This window comes from Kogia breviceps, chromosome 11 (genome assembly GCF_026419965.1).
Source record: "Kogia breviceps isolate mKogBre1 chromosome 11, mKogBre1 haplotype 1, whole genome shotgun sequence".
Classification (NCBI taxonomy): Eukaryota; Metazoa; Chordata; class Mammalia; order Artiodactyla; family Physeteridae; genus Kogia; species Kogia breviceps.
In genome coordinates, this window is record NC_081320.1 from 12,474,531 (window position 1) to 12,491,167 (window position 16,637).

The 16,637-nt window shown below is 46.2% G+C and overlaps 1 protein-coding gene and 1 long non-coding RNA gene across 4 annotated transcripts in view; one reads left to right on the plus strand and one right to left on the minus strand.

The window, feature by feature from the left end:
* The window catches only part of RPIA (ribose 5-phosphate isomerase A), a 63,033-nt gene extending 56,460 nt beyond the window's left edge, over positions 1 to 6,573 (minus strand). Inside the window, exons 1-2 of one of the 3 annotated variants that reach the window (XM_067007243.1) lie at positions 6,234 to 6,573; positions 1,910 to 1,970 (exon numbers count right to left, since the gene is read on the minus strand). In XM_067007243.1, the coding sequence (XP_066863344.1) occupies positions 1,910 to 1,970; positions 6,234 to 6,506 (334 nt within the window). In that variant the 5' untranslated portion in view covers positions 6,507 to 6,573. The remainder of the gene's footprint in view (positions 1 to 1,909; positions 1,971 to 6,233) is intronic. The other 2 variants (XM_059079105.2, XM_059079102.2) reach the window with 2 other exon arrangements.
* A 2,029-nt stretch (positions 6,574 to 8,602) lies between these two features.
* Positions 8,603 to 15,820, plus strand: LOC136792126 (uncharacterized). Its single transcript, XR_010835375.1, has 4 exons — positions 8,603 to 8,900; positions 10,169 to 10,263; positions 13,294 to 13,535; positions 15,583 to 15,820. It is a non-coding gene; the product is annotated as an uncharacterized lncRNA (long non-coding RNA).
* The last annotated feature ends 817 nt before the right edge of the window (positions 15,821 to 16,637 follow it).

Sequence of the window (16,637 nt, forward strand, 5' to 3'; positions counted from 1 at the left end):
GCTTTTACAGAGAAAAGCTAGATTTGACTTTTACAGTTAGTAAAAAAATATAATCATTTATAGACCCCAGGGGGTGGTTAAAGAGGGTTTATTTATTCACTTTGGATTTGTACCTTTCCGGAAAACTTGATTTAAACAAAAAGAAAAGTCTTGGGAATTCCTGGGTGGTCCAGTGGTTAGGACTCGGCGCTTTCACTACGGGGGCATGGGTTCAATCCCTGGTCAGAGAACTAAGATCCCACATGCCCATGGTTCGGCCAAAAAAACAAAAACAAAAAACAAAAAGGAAAGTCTTAAGGCATGCAGACAAAGAACGTCTCCTGTCATTTCAGTAAACAAAGGATGTCACAACCATCAAGCCCGCAGCCACTGCAGCTGCCCCCAGGCGGTGCACCCTGGAGAGAATTCAGGATGGAAAAAAAACCAGGATATTGGCTCTAGATTAAGATGCACATCAAAGGAATAATTTCATTGAGCCCAGACCCTTGCATCTTCCCATACATAGGAAAGCACTACATTCATTAACTTGAGATGTCTGGTTTTTCTTTAATTAACTGTAATCTTTTGATGTTTGAATGCTTGAGGTTTTTTTGCAAAAACTCCTGTCTATCCTGGCTCCTCAACAGTCCCTCAGAGCTATCTGGGAGGCTGTACCCCAGGCTTAAGTCCTCAGTACACCCCCAAATAAAACATAATTATTGGGGAATTCTCTGGCGGTCCAATGGTTTAGGACTACATGCTTCCACTGCAGGGGGTGCAGATTTGATCCCTGGTCGGGGAACTAAAATCCCACGTGCAACACAGCATGCCCCCCCCCCAAAAAAAACCACACACACACAACATAATTCTCAACTTTGAGGTTCTGCATTTTTTTTTTTCAGTCGACAGGGAAAAACTGTCTTATTAAAAATGTCAAGTCTCAGGCTTCCCTGGTGGTGCAGTGGTTGAGAGTCCGCCTGCCGATGCAGGGGACAGGGGTTCGTGCCCTGGTCCGGGAAGATCCCACATGCCACGGAGCAGCTGGGCCCGTTAGCCATGGCCACTGAGCCTGCACGTCCAGAGCCTGTGCTCCACAACGGGAGAGGCCACAACAGTGGGAGGCCCACATAACAACAAAAAAATGTCGTCTCCTTAATCACTGGGTGTACACCATGGGAGATTCAGATGCCACTATTATGAAATCCACAGTAACCCCTGTGCCCTAAAATCCTTCACATACTCAGTGCTGAGGCAGAAAGGTGTGCAACACTGAGGCTTTCAGAAGCCATCACACCCGCACCACAATCATTCCTCAAAGACAAAGCATTCCTGGGCTTTGTCCCCTGAGCCCAGCCCCTTGGCACCTACCGGAGGAGATACACATTCAGGCAAGCCTCTCCCCTGGGCTCTGTCCTCACAAACAAGAGCAGGGCGGTCAAACCTGCCCAGCAGCCACCGGGGTTGATAATTCTTGAGCCTTTCCCGGGCCCAGAGACACCCAAATCAGAATGAAGTCGGCATCTGCAGAGCCAGCCACCAACTGCAGGGTCACGGAAAGGTTGAGCCTGCGCTGGCCTGGCTGACCTCGATTTGTTTGCTTGAGAAACCGCAGGCTTTAGAGGGTCTGCCTGCCTCAGGATCCATGAGGCCACACACACACACACACACCCCCCACTGATGACAATTAAGATTCTGTGGAGACCTCACCCTAAGTCAGCTCCTCACCCAGCTCAGCAGAGTAAACAAAGCCAGGGCAACCCCAAATGTGGGTGAAGAGGCCCAAGAATCCCATTCAGAGAAAAGCAGAAACACTCACCTGACCATAGGCTCCACGATGCTGGTGCCAAGCTGTGCCCTGCTTCCTCCCTCTCTGCTGTGTCCCCCCCCCCTCACCCCACGCAAACATCCAGGAGTCAGCCTGAAGACATACCTATTCGCTGCACAGCGTGGACAATTGTAGAACCACTCCCAATTCCCAGCACTTGGTTATTCTGCAAAAAAAGGAGGAGGGAAATCCAAAACTTATCAATACCATGTTTTACTCCCTTCTCCAGCCCACTTCCTAGAGCTATAAAATTATTAGGAACAGCAATTCACCAACTTGGGTGCAAGGTACTGTGCCCACAGAAACATAACCACTGAACCTCAAAGCTGTACTCTGTCCTGGTGCCCAGTGGCAATTTATCAGCAGAGCCCTCCTCCTTTCATCCCTGACAATGACATCACCATTTCCTCCTGTGAAAAGATAAACTGAAGCCTATTAAAACTTTTAAGAACTTATTTCAGCAAAAATCAATTAAATTGGGCAGCACTCAATCTAGCAGGCAGAAGGGAGCTCTGAGGAGCTGTACGAAATTAAGACTTTTACAGCAAGAAGCAAGAGGGGACAAGGAAGTTATATTGCGCAAAAAAGCAAGCTGATTATTGTAAGGTTACTTCCCTTTAGGGGACGACAGGGGTCTACCAGGCAGATGACCTCAATAGTGCTGATCAGGTGATTCCTGATCGACTGAGCTAAGATTCCATGCTAAGATTCCATTTCCAGGAGAGCCAAAAGTGTAATTAGGTATTGTTTGGTGATGTGGGGCCTGGCATAAGCGACTCCATTTTGGGTCTGTTGTCTCATTTTTAACACTCCCTACCTCCCATCAACACAAAAGATTTGGCTTATTTACAACGTAGAGCAACTTAAGTCAGCCTCACAGAAATGGCCTGCAGATGAACGCTGAACGATTTCTGGCCATCCCCAAGAGCACGATCAGAAAGGAAAGACCCTAGGAGAAAAACAGAGCCTAGCTGAACATTAAGAGCAGAAAACAGAGGTTTCTGGCTTCAGCGACTTTTCACACAAGTTTAACATCTAAAAGAAGGGACAGACCAGAGTCCCCATCAAGTTGGTGGCATCACAGCGAACCTCAGAGACACATCAAGCCTACCATCCAGAGCTCCAACCAAAGTCAACAGAAGAGAGTCTGAAGCAACCTTGAATAGCAAATCACATCAACTCTGTCCGACTGATCCCAAGGGGTCCTCATTTTGCACAAGCCTGCTTCAGAGAAAATGGGGAGAGGGTGAAGGCTTAGGTGGGAACATGAGAAATAGTCTTCCTCTGCCATATAGGAAAAGTCACTCTTTGACTACAACGGAGAAGAAACAGGCATCATAGTACTGAGCCTATCATCTTAGGAAAAGGGGGAAGGTACCTCAGAGTAGACCAGAGGCAGAGTAGGGGCCCAGCCAAGGTCAGTTAGACCACAAACAGCAAACAAGGTCAGAGTACAAACAGTCAGGAACTAATGTGAAGCTTGGCTCCTAAGCAACTTCCTGGGAGTAATCTCCTGCCTGTTTAGGGCAAAACAGCTACAAGCCAAAGCTTAATATCATCTGTTAAGCACCTACCAAGAAGATTCATAAATGTTAATATAAATCAAATCTCACAACAACCCCTTGTGACCTCAAGGCCCTTAGCCCCACTTTAGAGATGAATTCAACACCCTAGGGAAAAATTTAAGACTTAGAAATGAGCAAGAGATTATTAGACATACTTTCAATGAAATGCTGGAATCTGCAGGTAGTATCTGATCCTACGGGGGTGTGTGCCTTTGCTCAAAGTTTTAAAGTCACCAAATAACACCAAGGGGCCTTAAAACAGAGCTTGTGCTAGGTCAGGATTTCACCTGTGATGATGCCCTCAAGAAGGCAATGCATCCAATAGCCATTTAGCTACTTGGGCAAACCTCAACAGCAAGGTCTTCAAGACGAGTAAACGCTACATCACAACACAAAATAGCCGAATATCAGAACATGTACAAACCTTCAAGTAACGAGGAAATGTCTCGACTAGGTAGGCTCAACCTGACCTTCACACCCACCCGGAAGCTGTGAGCTCTAGCTATACAGTAATTCAACTGTCAGATTCCTCATTACCATACTCTGCCATATACTCATGTCACCCAGCAGGCAGGTGGCACACGGATGAACTCCGGTGACTCACACAAGCTCTGTGCAAGGCTCCGCCCTTGGCTTTTGGAAGAGGCCAGGAATTGCACAGCCCTGCCAGGCCCAAAGCTCTTCAACCCTGTGGTCCTGCTACCTTGCAATCAAATGACTTCCACCCAGGTGGAAGATGGTAATATTCAGGCTGGGTGCAAGACTTCAGGCTAACCATCACCCAGTTACCTCACCATCAACGAATCAGAAGAAAGTCTGCACTCAGTGGAAGATAAGACTCTGAACCCCACCTCCCCAAATGATTAACTGTGATTAACTTCCCCTTTCTCCCCTGGAGTTGATTCTTGGAGTCTGCCTTCTCCCCAGGCTGCCGGCCTCCAGAATAAAGTAACCTTTTCTTTCCAAGCAACACTTGTCTTTTGAGGGGTGAGCAGCCAAACCTGAGTTGTGTAACACGTAAACAATTTCAAGACACAAAGTGCTAAAGGAAAACTTGGCCTTAGATGGAAAAAAGGATACCCCCTGGAGAGAGAGCAGCTAAGCCTTGGCAATGAGGAACGGGACTATGCTCAAGAAACTTTGTGGCTTTGAATTAAGTTTATGCTCAATAAACCTGTGGCTTTGAATTAAGTTATCTTGTCTGCAAAGTATCCAGGACCAGCCTCTCCTCCTCCCTTTAGCCACATTTCTGACCACCACACCAACTACCTACACATAGTAGGCACTCAACAAATACCTGCAATGAATGAATCAAAGTTACAAAGCAGAAAATACAAAATTGAAGTAGTGTTGGCATCTCAGAAAAGAAGTTTGCAAAGGAAAGTGGGGGTAACAGATTGGGGTGAGTGCCCCTGAAAGGCCTATGAAGATCCTCCCAGGATTGCCTGGTAACTTCATGCAATAATGTGGCCAGAATCCAGTATTTTGCGGCTCTGGCCTAAGGTGGGAGCTTGCAAATTTTAATTTAACCAAATACATAATAATAAAACAATGGTCAGGGAGATGCATGCCACCAAACAGTAATGTAAATAGGTTAATAGGAAAGCCAATATATGGGTTTTTTCTTATTGTATAGATCTCATTTATCCATTACATTTACCCATTACGATTCACTTTATCCAGGCATTTTGAAATTTCAGCTTACCGTCCCAATTTTGCAGCTGAGGCACATGAACCCCAAAGGAGAGCCAGATTACACATTTTACATTATCTCTGTGAATCCCCATAGAAAAATCCTATTGCTAACTACACTATTGAACCAGAACAGAGCAGCTGTGTAACTGGTGGAAGGGCACTGGAACGGAAGTCACTCGGTTTGGGTCCTGGAGGGATCCTTGGTCATTCCTCCTACAGAACACGCTGAGCCAAAGGTTACCACACTGGCCCCTCCCACTTAGCCAGGCGGTGGGAGGATCAAACATCTATCTAGGCAAAGTAACTTTGTACACGAAAGCATTACCAAATGTAAAGAATAAAGAACCAACAGGAGATAAAAGGGAATCTGATAACACTTTGCAGGAAGCAGAAAAGAAAGACTAAAAGCCAATAAAGTCAAGGAAACTCCACCTAAGGGCAAAGATACTCCACTTGGCTGCGGGTATTACAATTAAGATAACTGACAGCAAATGCGCTCGGGTTAAAAGACTCCACCCAAGAGGACCACACCCGCAACACAGCGAACAAGTAGGGCCACGACCTCGCCAAGTAAGAGCTAAACATCTCCACATCCCGACCTTAAAGAAGAGGGTCCTCCAGACTTCAAGTGTCCACCCGAACCCTGTCAAAAGGAGGAGGTTTAAAGCCTGGGTTTCTCCTTTGCCTCAGTTTCCTCTTTCCTCCAGTGAGTACACTCAAGAGCGGGTGCGCGCCCAGCTAAGCACTTTCTTGGAGTAAAATTTCAAAACACTTTTAAAATCAGCTCCCCACCGACTTCCCAGGGCAGTGAAGCGAGTGAAGACCTCTCGCAGTCCCAGTCTCTTATTTGTTGAAAAGGAAGCCACACGCTAAGTCCCTACTCACCCCACTCCAAACATCAGACGCACACCACCAGGCTCCACTTCGCAAACTTAGCTGGCCTGACAAGCAGTCTTTAGACAACAAAACTATAGGGGACGCGACCCCAACCGATTCCACATCTAAAAAGCCTTGAAGGAGCAGGTCTCAAGGCGGCTAAAATGCGTACCTCCTCCGCTCTCACGCAGCGCCCCCCCGCCCTCCCTGCCAGGAACTAGGCGCACCCGGCAGTGCCCAGAGCGCGAGCCCATCAGGCCGAGCACGGGCGCCCCACGTCCTGAGCGGCTCACCTTCACGTGGTTCTCCACGGCCGCGCGGCCCGCCAGCTTCTTGGCCTCCTCGGCCTTGGACATCGTGGAGGGGGCCGGGCAGACGCTGTTAGCGTCCCCGCCAGCTGTACTTGTGCTGCCAGCGCCGAACTGCGCGCGTCCTGGCAATTGCACGTGGGAACCCGTAACGCCCCAGCTGTTCCCGCCTCCGCCAGAGGCCGCGCCCCCGGCCCGCCCGGGCAGCGGGGCTAGGACCCGCCCGTAGAGGGTGCTGAAGGGCCCGGGTCGCTGCATCCCGCCGCCCCTCTCCAGCCTCCGCCACGGTCCCTCCCCCGGCTCTGCCGGAAGTCTGGTAGCTGACGTACTAGGTCCGCGTCCGCTGCAGCGCGGGGCTTTCTGGGAAATGTAGTTCTATGGCTTCAGTGGCCTGAAGGCCTGCCCCAGCCCGGACTACCAGTCCCACAATGCTCCGCGACCGGGTTCGCAAATCTCGGCGACAGGCATTGGTGCAACGGCTTGTACCGTCCAAGTAGCCACGGTGGGGGTCAACCCTGGAGATTTTTCTGTTTGCCCCAGCATCTGAGAAGGGAGTGTTAGATCTGACCCTGTTGTTTTTTCTAGAAGAAAGAACGTGGCGGTGGACGAGGCCTGAGGGCAGTCACTGTTCTGGAGATGTCCTTTTGGGAGTGACTTCTCTAGACTGACGCCACAGGAAAACGCATCTGGGGGCTCCGGCTCCCACTTTAGTCCATCTTTGGCCCCCCCACCGTCCCCCACCGCAGGCCCAAGGCTACAAATTAGAACGTCCAGCCTTAGATGTTGTTCTGCACTGGGCGGCGTTGGATGGCACGGTTTTCCTCCAGATGGAGCCTGGCTGGGAACATACGTGTGACCTAGTAGAAACCCTTCAATACTTGTTGACTTAAAAGTGCTTTCACTGAACCTAACAGCTTTCTCTCTTCTTCTCTACCTGTAAAGTGTCTTGCTGTAGGTGTGGACGAAAAAAAAAAAACGCACGATGTAAGAGCAGTGACTTTCAGTTTTATTCTGGGACCTTACTAGGTACTCTAGCCTGGGAAATAACCTCTCAGCTATGTGGAACTATTACGAAGAGATAGGGGAGGGGCCAGTATATGTATACATATATATATGTATACATATGAATTTTTGATCTAGGAAATGTAGTTAAGCATACATCTTGGTAAAAGATGACTGCTAATCATTAAAAATATATATTGAATATCTCAAGTTAATGATTTTAGTGCTTTCCCAAATATGGGAAGATCCAAGAACCTAGGGTCATTGAAATTCTTCCTTAGATATGCATCTTAACTATCTAGGGGCCATGTATCCAAAACAAAATGCTTCATACTGTTTTTCTTCATCTTGAATTCCCCTCAGGGTGCACAGTTGCTGGGGCAACTTCAGGATTGGGACTTAGCCCTTCGTGTAACTGGATGACGACGAGTGAGACTCTTTGTCCTTTTGTTTGTTTGTTTACAGAGGGAATAGGGAGGGTCAGAGAATTCTTATTGTCCCCATTTTACAGATGAGAAAGCTATTGCTAACACCAGCCATATAAACTACTTAGAGGTCTTTAAAAAAAACTAGCCTTAAAAAAAAAAAAAAAGCACTAACCTTTGTGCTACTCCTCCATGTTGGTGGAATCCATTCTGTCTGCCATGAATTCATCTCCTTCAAAGTCACTTCAGGTCTTCTGTCTCTTCTGTGTGTAAGGCACCGGTAAAAGTTGTGTTATCGCCCTCGTCACCTGGATTCTCTTTGCCATGACCCCTCAATACTGATCCCACTACAGTCACCCACCAATAGTTCAACCACCTCCACCTTGGCCTGCAGGAGAAAAAGTTATTTGAGGTGATACTTGAATCCTACGTTTTAGGCAGAATTTGAAAATTAGCTCAAAGTTCTGGCTAAAATGCAGGAAAAAAGAAAAAAACGTGGATCTTCACTACAGTTGGTCTCTACAAACTTGTGGCCTCTCCTGCATCCTCTTGGGGGCAGTCTCCCCCACTTCAGATCTCTCCATCAGAAGGTTACTGGAGCAAATTTCAGTGCCAATCTCTGCTTTACCCACTGCCGCCAGCCGCGGCGGGTCCTCAAAGTGCAGCAACAATCGACGAGAGGGGGTAGGGAACTGAACGCACCAAGGTATGGGATCAGAAGGGCACAGACAACTGATGGTTGCAAGGCAAGTTTAACAACAAAGCATAGCCGTATATATACCCCTAAAGCAGGGAATTTGCTGAGTCACGCCTTATCGGCATCAGCTGGTTGATTGGCTTCTCGGCTTAGTCTCGCGGTATCGGCATCAGCTGGTTGATTGGCTTCTCGGCTTCTCCCTCAAAGGCACCAATTTCCCCTCCAGGGTTGCTTTTCCTAGCTTTAGGGAACAACCAAGGACTCCCAGTAACTGAGCAGATCCCTGGAGCGATTTGGCCAAAGGCCATCTCCTTTTTTACGTTCATCTCATAAAGTCCAGGATGCATACCAAGGAGAGTAGAATCGGGCCCTGAGGCTTATGAGGGTCTTAATGGCGCCTTCCTCAGAGGGCAATGTTCGCCACATTTCCCCCTCTTTTATTTTTTAAAGCTTGATAATGCAATTTCAACCCATACACCTCCTGACGAAGAGCAGCGAGACGGCCAACAATAAAGCGTAATAAACAAGGTAAGGCAATTAACATCAACAATACATATGACCCCACGGTAATCAATCCTGTGAGTCCATTTTGAAACCAATGCATTGGGTTTAACCATTGAAGCTGATCCAAGAGTCCTTGAATTAATTGTTGGGGCCCGTCTTCTTGTAGATGAGCTTCTTGAATTGCTTGTATTTCCGCATTAAGTTTTTGTATGTCCAAACTAATGTGTCCATCAGTCCATACACTTATTCTAATGAATCGTTTAGGTCTTTTTTTAAAGCTTCAGGTAATTCTAGCCAAGCTTGTATGCTAGTACTATGATACCATGGTTCAGAAATATTTACAGGCAGCATTACATAGGAAGGTTGTTTTAACATCATAACAGAAAAAGTTCCTTTCATAGGCAGAATGCAAGTACTAAAAATACAATTCTGACAAGTTATATTATATCCTAAGGAACCAGAAGTAAACTCAATCTGTAAATCTATTAGCAAGGCATATGAGGGTGTAACACAAGTAATAACTGGTTGATAAGAATAAGACAATGCAAACTTCCCAAAATCCCAATGCTTATAAAAAACCAAACTATTATTAGTAACAGAAACTGAAGAAATTAAGATGGTACCATTATTATAATTTAAGGTGCACCAGATTTGAGAATTCAAAATCAGATTGGGGAAAATCAGAAGGAAAAAAGGAGGGAAACTTCAAACTTGTAACAGCTTTAACTACCTTTAAACTATGGCCAGCCAGTAAAGTCCCTTGTCCTCCTACATATATTTCAACACAAAAATAGTATCTTTGACTTTGCAGCTTCTATTAAAGCTCCACTTTCAGCTTTATGATTAGACCCATCTTTGTTGCTGTAATTACCAGTCTCATTCTTTCCATTTTTGTTATTGTTGCCCTGTGAAATCATTTTTTCTAGAACAGCAAGAAGAGGTAAAGCTTTCTCAGCTTGGTAGGTTAATATATACAGGTCTACGATCAAAAAACACACTGCTTGGGCAAATTTTTCTTCAAAAGGTTCTATGAACTGATAAAGTTTTTCACCAATGGATATGGCTTCTGTATACTGTCGGACATGATACAGGATGACTGCTTGATTGTAATACAACATACTGTTTTCAAGATCATCTAGTCCATCCATTTCTTCAACAGCCGAGTGCACCTGATTCTTCAATTGGTTAAGTGTCTGTCTTAAACTATCTGTTGTTGTCTGGTTACTTTTGAAAAACTCAGCTACTGCCGTATTCAAAATTATTTTATAATCGTCTTTGTTTATATCTTGTAGGCAGGCAAGATGTTGCAGACAGACATCATAATTTCTAGCTGTGAAAGCCTGGAAAGCACTGGTGGACAACTCCTTCTCTTGATCAGTGATCTCAGGTATGCTCCTTGGATACTTTTTGTCCCATATTTTTTTACTTCTGACTATTGCCCCGAGTTACTATCAACTTTACTATGTGGCCACACTTTCACTCTTCACTCCGGGGATTCACCTACCGAGATTCAGATGTCCCTCTGGTCAGGTCCCTGTTCGGGCGCCACTTGCCGCCAGCCGCGGCGGGTCCTCAAAGTGCAGCAACAATCGACGAGAGGGGGTAGAGAACTGAACGCACCAAGGTATGGGATCAGAAGGGAACAAGCAACTGTTAAACTTGCCTTGCAAGTTTAACAACAAAGCGTAGCCGTATATATACCCCTAAAGCAGGGAATTTGCTGAGTCACGCCTTATCGGCATCAGCTGGTTGATTGGCTTCTCGGCTTAGTCTCGCGGTATCGGCATCAGCTGGTTGATTGGCTTCTCGGCTTCTCCCTCAAAGGCACCAATTTCCCCTCCAGGGTTGCTTTTCCTAGCTTTAGGGAACAACCAGGGACTCCCAGTAACTGAGCAGATCCCTGGAGCGATGTGGCCAAAGGCCATCTCCTTTTTTACGTTCATACCATAAAGTCCAGGATGCATACCAAGGAGAGTACAGTCGGGCCCTGAGGCTTATGAGGGTCTCAATGGCGCCTTCCTCAGAGGGCAATGCTCGCCACAACCCCCCTCACTCCCCACCGCCCCCAGCTGCCCCCCAGTCTCCAGCATTTGAACTGGGGCTTCCCACCACCTTGATTGCCCTGCCTGTCTGTCTGCCCCTCTCTGCACTGCCAGCTCCATCTTATTCTTTAGACTCAGCTGAAATCCACCTCCTCAGAGAAGTCCTCCTGACTACCCTATCTAAACTGGGTTCCCACCCACCCAACCTCTATCACTTTACCAGTGTTTCCTTTCATGCATAGAACTTTCCTTGATTATTTATGTTTACTTGGTGTTGTATTTGTTTGTCATCTGTCCTCTCTAGAAAATAATATTCTGGGAGTTCCCTGGCCGTCCAGTGGTTAGGACTTCGGCACTTTCACTGCCATGGCCCTGGGTTCAATCCCTGGTTGGGGAACTAAGATCCTGCAAGCCGTGTGGCGTGGCCAATAATAATAATAATAATATTTCTGCGAAGAGGGAATTTGCTTTTTTTCCTCTACAGTGTCCTCCGTGTGTCTGACACGTAGATGGTCCGTAACAAATACCTAAAGCGTGACTGGATAACAGAGACACTTCATGCCTAACCCCACACTTCACCTTCAGCTGTACAGAATTTCAATTCCTGCACACATGCTCTTACCTCCATGTCTTGGAAGACACTGTACTCTTCTCTCAGATGTTCCTAAAGTCTCCACTCTCGTACATGTTACTCTGTAACCCTGAACCCCACCGTTACCGGGGTTGGCTGCCCTTCTGTGCTTCCACTCACCTCTACCCTCTCTGTGATAGTCCACCTTGCTCTATTTATGCAACTGTCTCTCTCAAAAGATTGTGAGACTGTCTGTGTCTCTTGATAGCACAGACAGTCTATTCCTCATAGAATGAACAGTGCCTGGCTCAGTATTTGGGGAGTAAGCAGTGTTCTAAAAGGTCCACCTGTCTGTGCCTCTGGGGTTTTTTTAGTTTTTCTTTCTTGTCTCTCTTCTCTCCATCTTGCAATCATTTCTCATTCCTGCCTTCACTTTTAACCCTTCTCCTTAGGTCTGCCAATAGTACCCAGTGACTCTCATGGCCAAATCTGAAATTCCACTTGCAGCTCTTGGGGCTGAAGATTATGCTGAACCTTAGAATAGTTTGAGTATCGTGTGTTCCTATGATGCTTTGCGTTTGCATGTGTATTAATAACAGCGCCAGGCACCGGGCTAAATGCTTTGCGGATGTTATCACATTTAATTTTAACAACTCCAAGAAGTGGGTACTCTTATCCCCATTGTTCAGATAAGACATGAAAGAAGTCCTGACTGACCCAAGGTCACACTGCCCGTAAGTGAAGCTGGGCTGCAAACCTTCAGTGACTCTAGGATCAAACTCTGATCTAACAGAATCACCTAGATGAATATGTATTAATTGCCTTCCCACACACAATATAGCCCTGAACTTTGCATAAACCACACAGGTAACGTTTTTTCTCTTTAAAGTCACAAGTAATAGCAACGGACCTTAAGACAAAATAGTTAATCAGGGAAAAAAGGAAGGAAAAACTCTATAAATGAAGAAGTAGTAACTGAAGGGAAGTCCAAGTTTCGGCTGCTGGACCACTTTCAGGGTCTCACAGAGGGGAGATCAATCTATGTTATAATCTTAACACACCACTAAAAACTCTGTTTCTTTCTAGATTACTCACACTGGAAAGAACCACATGGGGCTCATTTTCCCCTCTTTCATGAGCCCCAACATCCTCGGAAAAGAGTTTTCAGGGACAGAAGGAAGGATCACAGAGCCCATTTTCCAGCACTATTATTGATGGTGAGAGGGAGGGCCTTGAGCACCTCACCTCCTTGATGGCTCCAGTGTGGTCCAGTCTGAGAGGAAACAAGGCACCTTGGCCACTCCCTCAATCCCAGGATGTAGGCCTCCCCCAGGGAGATACACAGCCATCATGCGTGCCTGCCTGGGCTTCAGTGAAGCAAGAAAAACTCTCTCCCTCCCCACTTGCCCACCTCCCTTTCCACTCCCTTCTTCCTCTCTGTTTCTTCAGTGTGTTCATTTGGAAGGGGACTCCCAGGGAAGACTGTACAGATGCTGGAATGGACTTGAGGATCCTGACAGAGACTGGCATGGGGCTAGCTCAAATACACCTCAGGCTAGAGTTCGGATTCCCCTAGTTTTATTCAGGAGTTAGACTAATTTAGAAATAGGTACTCAAGCTCACCTTCTCTTAGCACCCAACCCTCACAACCTTAGAATGGGCCTTTGGAGCCTCCGGAGCTCCCTACCCATTTAAACACAACTTTCTTCCCATTATCAAGTCAATTCTTTCCTCCCCTTAAAGAAATCTCCCCTTCTTTGTTCCCACAGAGGGCACAAGTCTTTTCTTTCCCTTTTTCTTCTAGAATCTACTCAGCTTCAGCAGAAGGTTTCCATTCGGTTGCCTCTCATATTCTCTCAGCAAATATTTATGGAGCAATTCCTATGTGCTGGATGCTTCCCCAGGTACCAGGAATACAGCAATGGGCCATACAGACGAACGCCTGTCACTTTGAAGCTCTCAGGGGAGTCTGGGTTCCTGCCTCCATTGCCAAGGCCGGGGCATATCTTCCAATGGAAATGATTTCATTTCCTCAGCACCTCAAAGGTAGATGATGCTGTTAAAAGAAAATCCTCCAAAAAAGATGAAGTATGACTCCGATACAGGGTGTTTTGGTTTTGCTCTTTGCCTACTTTCATTCTTTCTTTTTTTTTTTTTTTTTTACAGTGTGGGGAATATGGTCATTATTTTTTAAATTTTTAAAATGTTTTTCTTGAGGTATAGTTCATTTATAATGTGTTTCAAGTTTACAGCAAAGTGATTTGGTTTTACATACATATATTTGCATTTATATATATGTATATTCTTTTTCAGATTCTTTTCCATTATAAGTTATTACAAGATATTGAGTAGAGTTCCCTGTGCTCTACAGTAGGTCCTTGTTCATTACCTATTTATATATAGTAGTGTGTGTATGTGTTAATCCCAAACTCCTATTTTATCTCGCCTCCCCCACCTACACACACTTTTTTTTTTAATGGTTTGCCCCTTTTTTAAAAAAAAATTATTTATTTTGTGCTGTGTTGGGTCTTCGTTGCTGTGTGCGGGCTTTTTCTCTAGTTGCGGCAAGCGGGGGCTACTCTTCATTGGGGTACGCGGGCTTCTCATTGCGGCGGCTTCTCTTGTTGCAGAGCACTGGCTCTAGGCTCACGGGCTTCAATAGCTGTGGCTCGCGGGCTCTAGAGCGCAGGCTCAGTAGTTGTGGCACACGGGCTTAGTTGCTCTGCGGCACGTGAGATCTTCCTGGACCGGGGATTGAACCCGTGTCCCCTGCATTGGCAGGTGGATTCTTAACCGCTGCGCCACCAGGGAAGCCTTACACACATTTTCTAAGATGACCACATGTGAATGATTTTATTTAACTGAGTAGCAAGGAAGGTAGTGAGGGATTATAACCCGTGTAAAGGAGAATTTTTTTTTAATATACAGCAGGTTCTTATTGTTACCCATCTTATACATATTAGCGTATATATGTCAATCCCAATCTAAAGGAGAAAATTTTTTTAAATCACAAAATTAAACAGAGTAAAGGAATGCTGAATAGAATGTGCTGATGGAGGAAAACACACTTGTTCCACAGTACAACAGGGATGCCCACAGAACCTCTGCAAGATGGAGCAGATTTTGTATGTCTGTAAACAAGAATAATTATAATTTTATGTTGCTGTTGGTTACCTATAATGTACAGACCTGCAAATAGCTTTTATAGAATCAGATAACTTGGAGGGGTGTCCTGTCCAATCTAGATGATGCACAGTTTTCCACTGAAGCACAAAATCTTCCCTATGATGCCAAGGTCTAGGCTCCCATGCGTCCCATCTCTCTAAAGCTACAGGGAGCTGTCATAGGGTTCTCAGTCTCAGCACTTTGAACATTTTGAACCAGATAATTCTTTATCGTGGGTGACTGCAGTATCCCTGGCCTTCGCCCACTAGGTGCCAGTAGCACCCTTACACCCTGCAGTTGTGATGACCGACGGTGACTTCAGACACTGCCAGGTGTCCGGTGGTGGGTAAAACTGTCCCTGGTGGAGAGCCACTGAGCTGGTGATTCAGGCACACATGAAAACTGCAGCACCAACTAAAAAACACAAGTAATCCTAGAACAATTATTTTTTGTTCTCCTTCTGCAAAAATTTCTCAAACACCAATTCACGTCCACAGTTGCATTTCTCTACAATAGCTCTAGTCCTAGTGTCCAAGTCTTAGGATCTTATGAACACTGGGATAGCCACAGACTTGCCCCCTCCCCTGGGCCACAAAAGCAAATGCAAAAACAGCTGTAATTCGCAGTTCAGTTTTCTCCAATCTTCTTCCCCTCCCTCATCCTCGCCACCTCTCTCCACTCCACTGCTCTGAGAAGAGTCTCAGCCAGATTGCTAGGGAACCGCTGACCCAAACTACCCACCTTGGCCAGGCACGATAATAAGAACTGATAATAAGAACTGATTGCATGAGTTGTCACAACAGGAGGTCCCACTATGGAACACGGTGCTGCCACGTGTTTTCTCCAGGAAAACTAACCTGGAGAATTCAGGAGGGGCTGAAAAGAGGGAGGAGACACCAACCCATAATATGTCCTGCCAACCTCTCAGAAACCCTCACGCTGGAATCCATCTTGGCTGAGTGACGTGTATGCCACCAGGAAGGACCCTGAGTCAGACCAAATATGGGCACAAGAAAGACGCTTGGCCAGAGACAACCCAGAAGTCTAACGCCACCACCATAAACCCTGAGACCGTGAGCCACGTGGCAGAGCAGTTCTGGATTCTCTGACCCTGCTGCTCTCCACCCGGGCACCCCTTCCTAATAAAGTCTTTTGCTTTATCAGTACGTGTGTCTCCTCGGACAATTCATTTCCAGATGTTAGACAAGAGCCCACTCTTGGGCCCTGGAAGAGGTCTCCCTTGGGGTCACAAAACCAGTTCCACCTTTCACCCAGCCCACAGCAAGGACCACATTCTACTGATACATAGCAACTCTGAAAAAATATTCATGAAGACAGTCCTTACCCTTATTCTATCTAATGTACTAATATTTTCTTTCTTTCTTTTTTTTAAACACTAGTTGAGACCTACTAAGCTGATTTCACAATCCCTAGTGAATGGAGAACAGCAGTTTAGAATATACACTTTGGGCACCTCTGTAATTCAGTATCAGAGAAGGAGAGAGATCTCTGGAGGAAGGACATACTTAGTGAAGCCCATTGTACAGTAAAGAACAGACGGTGGAGTTGGGAGGAAGAAAAGCCTTGCAGGCCTCAGTTGAAAGCAAATCTGGTTGAGGTCCCTTCATGAGACTGCCCCCACCTTGGTAATTTCCAAAACTGCAGCCTCTCTCCAAGACTTATTATTGAGACTGAGTTGCATTTATGACAGAGGCTTCTGCGGAAAGGGTGATATCCTTTTGTTGAGGAACCCAGAGTCGCTCACTAAGGCAAACCTACCTTATTAGCCCCAGGGACCTTGCCTCCCGCCCCTCCCTGCCAACCTAATGGAGTAACAGTTGAAAGTGATGTCTGAAAAGGATACATTTTGCCCAGGACAAGTAGGTTTCAGTGTTCAGTATCAAACCTCTTTTCCCTTGGGCTCTGCATTGGTTCTTACTGGCCTTGACTTACTGGCCTCCCAGGGAGGTGTTCAAGTTAGGG